We start from the raw sequence: 13,084 nt of genomic DNA on the forward strand, positions 1-13,084 counted from the left end.
AATTTATTACATTACATTTGGATAATACAGATTCAGAATTACCAAATGCTGCAAATACCGCGCTAATGCGCAGTAGTGTGAGCAAAACCTACAAGGGGCAATTCAAATATTGAATGCTGTTTTCTTTTGTTTTGATGTTTTTTGTACTTGTCCTTGTTCAGGGCTTTGACAGCCTCTGGGAAACAACTCATGCAGGACTACATTACCATTCATCTATTAATAATTCATGAACTGTCTGTGTTCTAGTCACAGATCAAAGATCAAGAACATTGAACTTCATCATACTTGTGTCTGAATGAAACTATTTGTAAACTGACAACAATAGACATGACCCATGGCATGATGTTGTGTGTGTGTGTGTGTGTGTGTGTGTGTGTGTGTGTGTGTGTGTGTGTGTGTGTGTGTGTGTGTGTGTGTGTGTGTGTGTGTGTGTGTGTGTGTGTGTGTGTGTGTGTGTGTGTGTGTGTGTGTGTGTGTGTGTGTGTGTGTGTGTGTGTGTGTGTGTGTGTGTGGTCGGAACCCTGCTCTGACGTCTGGCATTTTGTTTTAAAATACAAAACGACTGTCCTTGTTGGTCAGGGCTGAACTTTCTAGAGCAAGTGTTGTGTGTAAAAATCCCTTTATTTATTTTATTCTTTTTGAAAGTATTATTTCATAAGATTTTCAAAATATGTAACAACAGATGCCTGAAAAGAAATGTGACCAAAACATTACTTAATGTTGCCTAAGTGTTCCTGTTGTGCAAGCGCAGAAGGTGTGCAGGTCATTTTATTTTATTCTCCACGTTGATCCCATGCCTACGCACCTGCCTCTGAGACAAAAAAGAAAATCTGTGATATATCAATAATATTTTTTTTTATAATTTTAAAAAATAAATAAAAAAGATGTACAAGGTCACAACGGTGTGAACTTGTAGATCTTCTATTTTCACTAGTTTGGGTTCCCGGAGAGACATTTCTCTTTTGGGTCTCTAAAATCAAAGCAAATGTATTTGTATAGCACATTTAAAAGTACCAAAGTGCTTCACAGGTCAAAATACATTAGAAAACAGCTATAAAGGTTTGGGAACCAGCGCTCCAGAGGACTAATGGGAGCTGTTCAGCCTGTCCTTGGGGGGCCTTTGTGGTCGTACTGTTGTGCCATGCAGTACTCTGCAGAACAGTTGGAGTACAGAACATCTTGGCTGCATGGTCCCCGAGGATCTGAGCCTACTAAGTCAGTACAGACGCTGTTGTACCCTATTACCTAGCCTAGCAGCAGCACACAGTCTGCTTGTATAAACCAGTGTTGCCCAAACCTTTTCATGTCAAGGACCCCCAAATATGATATGTCTTTGGCCACGGACCCCCATTTTTTATGTTAAAAAATCAAACCCATGTGAAGTGAGTGGTGCTGATGATGAGGATGATAGACCAACGTGACATCACAGGATAGACCCACATGACGGAAGGTTGCAGTTTAGTATGAGAAACGGCACATCATGTCTCCATCCGGACGGACGTCTGTCTGTGTACCCTTTTTTACGGTTTATGGGTTTGCTGCTCTGACATCACTGTGATGTCAGGGGAACCACACTAACAGAATCCCTTTTATGCCCATATATGGAGATCCCTGATGTCATCAATATTAAGCCCATTATCTAACAGGACTTCATATGGGAATGCCCATATACAGTATGGAGGAAGACAGTTTATATCTGTGTGGCTGGTTCTACAGACAGGGATCTCCATATACGGGCATAACAGGGATTGTATGTATGATGTCAGATGTCATAGATGTCATAGTACTTTCACTTAATGAATAACTGAGTAAGCATCATCTCCATATACAGTACTATATATGGGTTCCAGGGGTCTCCATATATGGGTAAATGGCCAGATGGCCAAGACATGGTGCGACCAAGGTCGCTTGTCGCCCTTAGGCGTCAAACTAGTTATAATGTCCAATCAGAAAAGAGACATACGGATAAGTAATAAGTATTTGATGGCCTGTCCATTTTACATGGACATACACACAAAGCCACGTATTGGAGCAGCTAGCAACGCTCAAAAATATTTTTTTAGATTTTTTTTCTAAAGAAATTCCAAAGAAAAACTCAGTTAACAATATCTTTTTGTTCATAACAATTGTCTTTGCAGATTGTCAGGTGATATTTTAGCTTTTTCTGTGTGGAAAATACAGCTACATTGGCTATTATCTCTATTTTTAAATAGGCCTTACATTATGTATTTTTGTAAGTTTGGGTCCCAGGGGTCCCTTCCTAGAAATAGTGGGATCAAAAGTACAATATTTGTCTTTGAAATGTGGTGGGGTGAAAGTCATAAACTTCCAAAAATACAAATACTTACTTAAGTATAAAATATAATTGGTCCTCACTAATGCCCAAGATGGCACCATTTTTGAGAGAGAGAGAAAGAGAGAGAGTACAGTATGTGTGACTGGCCTGCTCAACAGCGCCCCTTGGTCACCCAGGACTGCCACTGGTCACTCAGCGGTATTGCAGCTCATGCTACTAAGTTACAAACATAGTAACATACATATGGACACAGTCAGGTATAGGAGACGGTGTGACCACCGCTCAAAAAGTATGACATCTTGCTTGAAATTGACCAAACATAGCCTGATGATATCACTGGTAAGCAGGGTTTCTGAACTGTCCACAGCCCACCACTGAGATGCAGAGCGAGTAGACAGAAATAGTGCCATCTTAATGAGCATTAAGGACCAGTTATATGAAAACATGTTAACATCCTCCACTGAGCATGGTGGATGTACAGTATACTCAGTCACTGTTGACAAAGCGTTGAGTGAGTGGGTACTATGCTATTAGCCGATGGAGTGTAAAGTATAGGGAGATCATCTTCTAATGAAACCTTTCACATAGCAGGTGACCATTACGGGCCGATGAGATCCTGCTCATCTATGCAGCGGACAGAATAAATGGAGGGTATAAATAATGAAATAATTGGGAGCAGACGGGTGCCATCTTCTATTCCTCTCACGTTCCAGTTTATTTTTTATTTTTTCTCTTTACATTATCGAAGAAAGTGGGCGGACGTTATAATGCCCAGGTTCTCAAAGTGGGGTCCAGGGACCCTCAGGGACAGGGTTCAAAGGGGTCCCCAGCAAAACAAAGAACAGTTATTTATTTTGAGCTGTTTTCGAAAAAGTAAAGTGTGTGAAATTTGTTTTTGTGCATTGTTCCCATCATATCGTTATTTCCAAAAAGAAAGGAAAGAAGAGCGGTGGGGGCAAGGGGGAAACGAGATCAATAAAAAGAAAACCACTGCCGGATAGGCCTACGTATCATTTTGGGGGGTGCTTGACAATGACATGACTATGTTTGTGAACCAGTGAACTACTGTTACAATGGACAGAGACAGAGAAAGGCAGAGTTATTACTTTGCACTGAACGAGCAGGGCGGTGAGGGGACGCGGGCCGTCCGTGACCTCTGTCTTCCCAGACGTGTGTCTGGCCCCCGCCTCACTGCAGCCGCCGCCACTGTCGTCCTCCTCGTCCGACCGCAGGCTCCTCTCGCTCTCCTCCGGGGACCCCCCCTCCTCCGTCGTGGAGTCGTCTGCCGTGCTCTCGCTCCTCTCCTCGGCGTCGCCCACCGCGTCCTTGCTTTCGGCCAGCGGGAAGCGGATGCGGGCGTTGAGGTCGCGGGCCTCCCCGCGCAGTCTTGTGATGTTCCCCTCGAGGAGACGCCTCTGGACGATGTTGTGAGGTTGCTGTGACAGACAAGAGAGAGAGGAGAGACGTCGCAATGTCAGCTCAACATAGACGCACACTCTATCCATCACTGGGATGAGAGGGCCTCTTAAAGGAGTATAGTTCACCCCCAAAATGACTTTTTTTCTATTGATTACTCATGCCATGGAGACTAGAGTTCAATAATATTTTTAGTTTTTTGTCACATTCCTAAGACAAAAAATTTGATTTGAGTAAATTTACCCCCATTGATTCCGGATGGGGACCCGTTTCGAAACGGGTCCCCTTCCGGAACGAATGGGGGTAAATTTATTGTTATCACATTTTTGTCTTAGGAATGCGACAAAAAACAAAAGATATTATTGAACTCTTGTCTCCATGGCATGAGTAATCAATAGAAAAAAAGTCATTTTGGGGGTGAACTACTCCTTTAAGGGGAGTCCAGGGAGTCCTCAGCTAAATGTTACAAACATAGTAACATTCATCCTGATAACTAGAATGCAACAAAAAAAACAACAACATAAAAAAAACTAAAGAAACAATTGTACCTTTTGGAGGTATGCTGTACCAAAGATAGCTTTTGGAGAGCTGTTGTAGTGGTGACAGGTCTTCCAGTAACAGCTATATAACCCCAGATAAACATTCAGCTCGGCTATCGGTTTGCTGCTTCCCTGCAGCACGGCTAATCACAGGCTGGTGTTCATATTCACTTCTCATTTTGAGATTAAACATGAAGCCTGTTTAGGAGGCACATGCATGCCCTCGATTGTTGAGCTGCTGGGCCCAGAGGTGCCTGCACAAACATTTACATTTACATATAGTAATAGTCGCTGGCGGGTGGAAACCTTGTAGGAAACTGTTACTTTTCAGGAAATGGAAGAATAAATAACCTGTTTTCCAACGGATCCAATGTAGTTATTGCGACCGTAGGTCGCAGTTTAGTATGTGAACCGTCACAGCTTGACCGTATCTCTGTCTGTCTGTCTGTCTGTCTGTCTGTCTGTCTATAACGCCTGACACTGTGGTTCCCCTGACACATCACTGTGACATCACAGGTGATATCACCTGTGACATCACTAACAGAATCCCTTTTATGCCCATATATGGAGTTCCCTGGTGTCATCAATATTAAGCCCATATCTAACAGGACTTCATATGGGAATGCCCATATATGGAGGCAACATCGGCCACATACCACACTAATGGAATCCATATTATGGCCAAGACAGCCCATATCTGTGTGGCTGATTCTATAAGGGTATTGTCAGATGTCATAGACATCATAGGACTTTCACATAACGGATAACTGAGTAAGCATGTTTGGGCTCTCACAGCATATCTCCATATACAGTACATGGATCTCCATATTGGTACCAGGGGTCTCCATATATGGGTAACTGGTCCGATATACATCACTGGCCAGATGGCCAAGAATTGGCGCGACCTCAACCTTAAGGGCGAGGTTGCATGTCGCCCTGAGGCGTCTTACCAGTTATTTCGTAGTTTATATATTTAATGAGAACACGTCATAATGGGATGCGTTGTTGTGCACTTGTAGATCTGTGGTATTTGCACAACGAAGTAAAGCATTAATTTACTAAAGAAAACATGAAAAGTTGAAATATGGAGATACATGGTTTCTGACCGACGAAACCTCGTGTGACAGGCCTTGGGCCATTAGTCCCGTACATTAGACGGTGTGGGAAGTCTGCACCTACCGTAGCTATTACCTTCCCTGCCACTTTAATCTATTGCTACCCAATTTCCTGATGCAATCACATGGTCACTTTGCCAGCGCTGTTGAAGAAATTGTTGTGTCTTCACTTTGGAGCGGGCAATTTCTAAATGTTATTGTGAAAGCTATCCACAGGTCAACAAAGAATCACAGATGGCTCCATGCCTCGCTCTTCTTTTTCTTTGCGTACCTCCCATACCATCCATTATTCCAACACACTATGTTTGCAATTTTTGCCAAACAATGGGTCTGGAACAATGTTTTGGGGTCCTCTATACTCTCCAAACTCCAAGTCATATCTTTAAGGTTTTCAGAAAAGAAGAAATTAAAAATCACTATTTATCAACAACTCACTGATTGCCTTGCCTTATCAACAGCTCAACACCATCGCACGATAAAGTTAAAGGACAACTTTAGTTTTTTACAACAAGGGTTCATATTTTAGATTGTAATTAAAGAATATAAAAGATTATTATTATTATTAAAGATTAAATTATTTCATTTACTTCTTTCTATTGTTTTAGAGATTCTTATTTCAGTGGTTGGGGGCATGTGTACAAGTGGCTAAATATGTCATTTTACACAGAATAAGCCCATTCCCAAAATACAACGCAACCTTTCATGGTTGGATGTGACTTATGGGGGCTAGAAGTGTTACTGTAAATAGCAATAAAGAAACTGCTGGCTTATTGTGTCTAAAAAGACATATTTAGCCACTTGTATGCATGCCCCCATGCGTACGCATGCCCCACATTTTAGCACGGTAAACGCGATAAAACAATAGAACGAAGCAAATGAAAACATTTTAACACTCACTTTTTCTTTTCTATAACTAAAATATGAACCCTTGTTGTAAAAAAACAAAGTTGCCCTTTAAGCATTACTAACACCTACTGTATATGCTGTTACATCTTTTACCAAACACCGAACAAATGGGATTTTTACTTGACGATTTGTACCTTAGCATGGATTTACTAAAATAAATTGTTGACTGCCCTGCCTTGCTGAGTACTGAGCCTTACTGAGTATGTCATTACAGCAGAGTACAGTGTCAGAATCGATGGCTTGTGCTTCTCTTGAGGGAGGGGGAGGGAGGGCACGTTGACCGTTACACCTGACCGAGTTGTAGTGTCCATCGCTGTTAAGGCCTAATTACTTTCAATTCAAATTGAGCTATAACCTTCACATGGGCACTGTATTGCTCTCTCCGTTCTAACAAGCCTGTGGATACACAGACAGCATCAAACATTGTATAGGTTACACTAGTGTTGTAGTCGAGTCCACCTAAAGCGAGTCCAAGTCAAGTCCAAGTCATATGGGGTTCGAGTCCGAGTCGAGTCCGAGTCAAGAGCCCCTGGGAGGGGGTCGAGTCCGAGTCGAGTCCGAGACCAATGGGAGGCGAGTCCGAGTCGAGTCCGAGACCAATGGATAGGCGAGACCGAGCAGAGTCCAGTTTTCTTTTCTTTTTTTTTTTTTGATAGGTAGGCTCAGCTGCAGAAAACAATATATATATATTTTTTTCGGACACACACACACACACACACACACACACACACACACACACACACACACACACACACACACACACACACACACACACACACACACACACAATGCAAGAACCCCCCGTTCATGTGCATTCACCTGTCTGGTGTTTCCTACCAATACCTTTCAAATTAATGGCTTGTCTTCAAATTAAATCAATAGGTCTCCCCAAATTACCGTTGGTTGCTGTCAATGCTGTGGTTTAGGTTTGAGGGAGTTTTTTGGAGAGGTAGTTTTTTCCCATACCAATTTTCTGTCTAAGAACTAGACATTTGAGTTGCTACAATTACATTTTCTCCCAGGCAGAGAACAAGTATTTTAGTGTGCAAATAAGACTTGGCATGTACTGCAGTACAATATCCCAAATCACAGACGATAATTAGGCCTATCCAGTCTAATATCATGATATGGATATAATATTGATGCCCATGCACCAAAAGGCCAAGTGATAACAAAAATAATATTATTTAAAACAGAAGTATGTCTACTACTGTAATCTATAACATTTTTAAACATTGCTGTTATAGTTGCATTGAAATTGAGCATGCATGATTACAGCAAAACGTTTTTCAAACAAACTCTTATCTTAATATTTTATTTTGACTAAAAGCTAAAATAAATAAATAAGGTTTTCCCATTCAAACACATAGCAGTAGCCTACGTGCCTGTCTGCATTTCATTGTTTAAGGTGAGAAATGTAGGCTACCCTATATCATTAGTCTGATGCCTTTCAAGTATAAACAAGGCAAAACAATACCCCATGTCACTGCTTCAAGTTGTTTTGATTCGTTTTAACCTCTCTACAGGGACTTACAATGTTACACTTCTCTCTGTTGATCAGTGCACTTTAAAACTTTCGGACGAGGCTTGCTTAACGAGTAATAGACTACACCTGGAAATACAAAAAGACGTAAATTCTTAATCCAGCTGTGCAGGTGGATTAAACTACACATGATCACAAAGGCTTGTGTTTGGAAGCTGTTAGGACTTATTTATTTGGGGACACAAGGATATCCTGCAGGTAAGAGGAAAGTGGACTGTTGTGCTGTTGTCTGTTTGGCGAAAAAAATAACTTCTGGGAAAATTAGATGCTTGCTGCTGTGCTGAGCAGCTGGGGGGCTCTACGTGTGTGTGCCTGTGTGCGTGCGTGCTACTACTGTGTGCCTATTAGATGCGCGTCAGAATGCTCCGTTACTTAACAAGGCAGCTCTCTTAGTGTTAACGTGAATGCGCTCCTCATATGGATATAACATGTATTCCATTGCATTGTAGTGACTTGACTCGAGTGGACTCGGTGGGGGGCGAGTCCAAGTCAAATTAGACCGAGACCGAGACGAGTCCAAGTCAAATTAAGGGCGAGACCGAGACGAGACCGAGTCAGTGAAAATTTGGACTCGAGTCCTGACTCGAGACGAGTCATTGACTCGAGTACTACAACACTAGGTTACACAGTAACTCTTAATTTAACTCTGAGAGTTTACAAATGGAACAAACGGAACCTTTACACTCTCAGAGTTACAGGCATGTAAGATCATTTAGACCTGTTGTGACATCACATTGTTGTGACATCACATTGTTGACCCATATTTGGCAATGCCCATACAGTATATGGACACTCCCAGATGATGCCCTGTTAGAGATCTCTGATGTCATCAAGCCCATATCTGGGAATGCCAGTATAGCCAGTGCAAATGCACACTTGCAAATGAATTCCGTCCTTGTCCCTTGTATGCCCATATATGGAGATCCCTGATGTCATCAATATTAAGCTCATAGCTTGGAATGCCATATATGGACATATTGTGTGAGTATATGGTCTATAACATAAGAAATGTATGATGTCAGACGTCATTCATATCCATATTTGGGGAAATATTTTGTCCACATTTTGTCCAACTTAAACAACCAACCGCAACTCGAATCACACTTGCAAATTAATTCCGTCCTGTGCGAATTCCGTCCTGCGCGAGGTCGCTTTTCGCCCTTAGGGCATCTTACTGGTTAACTGATTAACATTGAGGAGTATGCTTTGTAGAACAGACTGTTACTGCAGCAAAGGCTACAAAGAGTCTATGGACGTAGTAAAGATAGCTAACTCCACCTAAATTCACACAGTGATTATTAACCGATTTAGTGCCATTCCCGAGATATCTCGCGAAATGTACTTGAGTATCTGGAGTGCCATTCCCGAGATATTTTGCGAAAAGTAATATATTACTGTAACGGCGGTTACAGTACCTGGTACAATGGCGGCGGAAGGTCCGGAGCCGAAATCCCATAACATTGAGGCAGACGGGGGATCTCATCTTTAATGTCCATTATCTCAAAACTACACTTTAGAAGCGAAGATGGAGGCAGATGCTCGCTTATATAACACATGTATAAAAGCAATGATCCGAGCCGCCATGACACCACGTAAACAACGACCGATTCCGGTGCATGACGCGATGACGTCAGACCGGAAGTGTTTACGCTGTGGACTTCTGGCCTTCAAAATAAGACAACGGGAGTGAATGGGGCCTGAGGGAGGCACTCTGGACATTATAATCCGTTAATGTCTGGGGCTCAGAATGGGTTTTAAGAGGACCTCTGGTTTGAGTGCTTAATACGCGCTGTGTGAACGGAAGCACACGCAGTGAGGTAATTGGCAAGGTGAAAGGTGTGCTCCTACTGCGTATCAGTCAACAATGCGGAACCAGCAGGATGTAAAGAATACATTTTATGTGCTCTCTCTCTCTCTCCCCCTCTCCCTGTGCTAGTTTAGACTGTTTATTCCCTGTGCATTATTGTTATAAAGCATGCTTATAACTATAATTATACAGTGTTATAAGCAGATTAAAATGCATAAACATGGGCTTCATAGAAAGGAAATTTTGCTTAAATCAGTGTAGCAGAATTCTTCATCTGAAAGTCAAATATTTCAAATTAGGCAGACAATTCACAGACATGTTATTTGGGAGGCGAGAGAGACGGTAAGACGGGAAAATGAGAGATACTGTATGGGAGAGAGAAGAGGGGTTTCCAGGGGTTTCCGATCTACAAGCTCTCAACACATTGCGAATCGATGCAATGTGTTTTGAACTTGTAGATCTGTTATCAACAACAAAATAAAATGATCTAATCTGAAATATTTGTAAAATATTTTAACACAAATCTTTGACAGAAATGTTGGGGGTCCTTGACATGAATACGTTTGAGAACCACTTGCAGTAAGGCTTTTATGAGAACACTGCTTGTGCTTCTCGTGGTCTGGGCTGGGCCAAAGTAGGTTGAAGATGACAGTCAGTGGACCAAATTTAATTCCAGACCCCCCCCCCCCCCCCCCCCATCCCCACATACACAGTACACAATACACACACACACTTGAGAGTCTCTCCAATAGCTTAAAGATTACAGCCAGTGTACGAAATGTCATTCCACCCTCACTCTCTCTCTCTCTCTCTCTCTCTCTCTCTCTCTCTCTGTGAGCTTAGAAATGACTACCGGTGGGCCAAATGTCATTCCAGCCTCTCTCTCTCTCTCTCTCTCTCTCTCTCTCTCTCTCTCTCTCTCTCTCTCTCTTTCTCTCTCTAGCTTGGAGATGACAACCGGTGGGCCAAATGTAATTCCAGTCACTCTCTCTCTCTCTCTCTCTCTCTCTCTCTCTCTCTCTCTGTCTGTCATCGTCTATGATGTTGGGCAGGCCAGGGTACCCTGCCTCTACACCAGGGTCAGCTTGCGAGGTAATTGTGTTATGCTGCATGCGGGTCCACAGTGACAAGCTGAGCATGTGACCAGCATCAAATGCACAGTCCGTGCACATGGTGCCGTGGTCTTATTAGAGTTCAAGCAGGGCTCTCCAGTCTAGCATTAAACAGGACACATTCAGTCCTTGTCTGCAGTTTAACAAGAGAAGTGCATGAAGATAAACTGTGTGGAGAGAGCATCTGCACAATTTAGCTCTTAATCTTGCCTTTATTTATTTGGCTAGACTAAATTAAATATCATAATAATAATGCCTCAGATTTTTATAGCATTATTATTAGTACTCAATGTTGCTTTACATGAGTAATAAAGAGCAATAAACTTTATTATGGAAAATAAAATAAAAACAATACAAATAAATGTGTCTAGATGTAGAAACAGTAAAAGCAGGGGGGCTAGCTGGGGTAAAGTAAGAATTGCCGAGCCACGAGGCCCATAGGGCAGAAGCCTATCTCCTGTTTCTGTAGCGTGAGGCAGCTTGATGCACAAGTACACACCCTGGATGTCGCAGGGACTTGCCCCCAATCCAACCCTTGATGCTGAGTGCCAAGCAGGGAGGCACTGGGTCCCATTTCTTTGAGTCTTTAGTCTTCGAACCCCGACCTCCCAGTCTCAGGGTGGACACTCTAACCACAAGGCCACTGAGCTGGTTAGCTGGGGTAAAATAAGTCTGAAAAGGTGGGATTTGAGGGCAGTTTTGAAGGGAGCGTGGGGGCCGGTTTGTTGTGGAGAGCATTCCATGGTCAGGGGGCAGTAGGCTGAACTGAAAACACCCCTGGGTTGGCACTTGGTCCTGGGGATTTCCCAGGAGGTTGGCATCACCATATCTGAAGGATTTAGAGTGGAGAAGGTCAGAGAGGAAGATGGAGCTAGGTTGTTGACCTTGTATTTCTTAAGTTGATTCTTTGACCAGGAGCCAATGAAAGTCTTGGAGGACTGATGCAATGTGGTCTCTGGAGTGGTATTGGTGAGCAGAGCTGAGTTCTAAACATATTGGTGTTTATTGAACAATGTATTGTGCCTCCTCATAACAAGAAAGCTTCTAAAGATACAATATAGTGCAGCAGTGTTTCTCAAACTTTTACATTTCAAAGTCTCCTCTTAACTCTGACAGTGTACCGTACGAATGGAACCAAATGCACCCGTTAGGGTTCATTTGGTTCCATTTGTACACTGTCAGAGTTAAAGACTTGTATGGGTCCATTTACAACCCCCTAACCTAAAGGAACCCACAGAGTCCCTGGAATCCACTTGGATAAACACTGGTATAGTGAATATTCTACCCTTGATTCTGATACCTCTCTAATGCCACTACACATTTCCCCTCAAGCACAGTACTTGATTACAAGGGTGAGTTAAGTAGACTTGGGAACCAGCGGTTCGTGAGTCATGTGACCCAGGTCCAGGAGCCTATCTCGTGTTTCTGTTGCATGACGCAGCTTGATGTACAAGTACACCTCCTGGACATGACCCAGTAAGTCTTGAGTGACGCTGAGCGCCAAGCAGGGAGGCACTGGGCAACATTTTCGATATGAGTCGGTTGGAGACTGAACCCCAGACCTCCCAATCTCAGGCGGACACTCTTAACTACAAGGCAGCCGAGCTGATAATAAGAGTAGCATGTGAATCCTGTGGTTGGTCATAGGCTCCTCATAGCAACATTATTATAAAATGTGGTCTATAATGACGCCTGTGGAGTTGTGGAAATGTTTAAGAGATACAGCAGAAGTAGCCGCCAACCCCCATGGATAAACTGATTGTACAAGGATATGCGAGGTGGACTTGAGCTTCCGTTTCCGACTGTTCAGGCAGTTCGGCACTAATTTGTGCCGCCAATGACGTTAAGGTCTAATCTGTGTCCTTGTCTACCGCTGTGTACTAGCTACATATTGAATTTGGTGGATGCATAACATGCATTGCCCCTGATTAATTGATAAATCATACACACTGGGGCGGCGATCAAATGAAGACTTTTTCTTGCAGCTTTCACCGTGTCATTAATAATCTTACAGTTTCGTCAGAGATCCTAGTATAAATGCCCCAGAGCCGTAGTTTAGGCTTTTATGAGTCCAAGACAAGTTTATTTCCTGTGGCAGTGTTTGTGAATATCAGTAGCTGACAGGAGGAAATAAACTTGGAACCAGGCTGTTCCCTAGCAACACAATTCCCTAGGTCTATAATTCATCATGCTCAATAAAGACTTGTCGGCTGTCATTTTCTGTTAAACACATGTCCTCTGTGACATCATGTTCCACTGTGATACACTCTCTGATCATTTTGTGATCATCATGTTGGTACCCAAATCTCACTATTGGCCAGAACATTTATCATTTGTTATATTCAATATT

At 42.7% G+C, this 13,084-nt stretch overlaps 1 protein-coding gene across 1 annotated transcript in view; it reads right to left on the reverse strand.

Annotated features, from left to right (window-relative positions):
• The window catches only part of nrip2 (nuclear receptor interacting protein 2), a 36,923-nt gene that overhangs the window by 17,086 nt on the left and 6,753 nt on the right, over positions 1 to 13,084 (reverse strand). Inside the window, exon 2 of the mRNA XM_080754119.1 lies at positions 3,403 to 3,732. Within this exon, the coding sequence (XP_080610245.1) occupies positions 3,403 to 3,732 (330 nt within the window). The remainder of the gene's footprint in view (positions 1 to 3,402; positions 3,733 to 13,084) is intronic.

The sequence above is a fragment of the Nannobrachium achirus genome (assembly GCF_963921795.1).
Source record: "Nannobrachium achirus genome assembly, chromosome: 23".
NCBI classification, from domain to species: Eukaryota; Metazoa; Chordata; class Actinopteri; order Myctophiformes; family Myctophidae; genus Nannobrachium; species Nannobrachium achirus.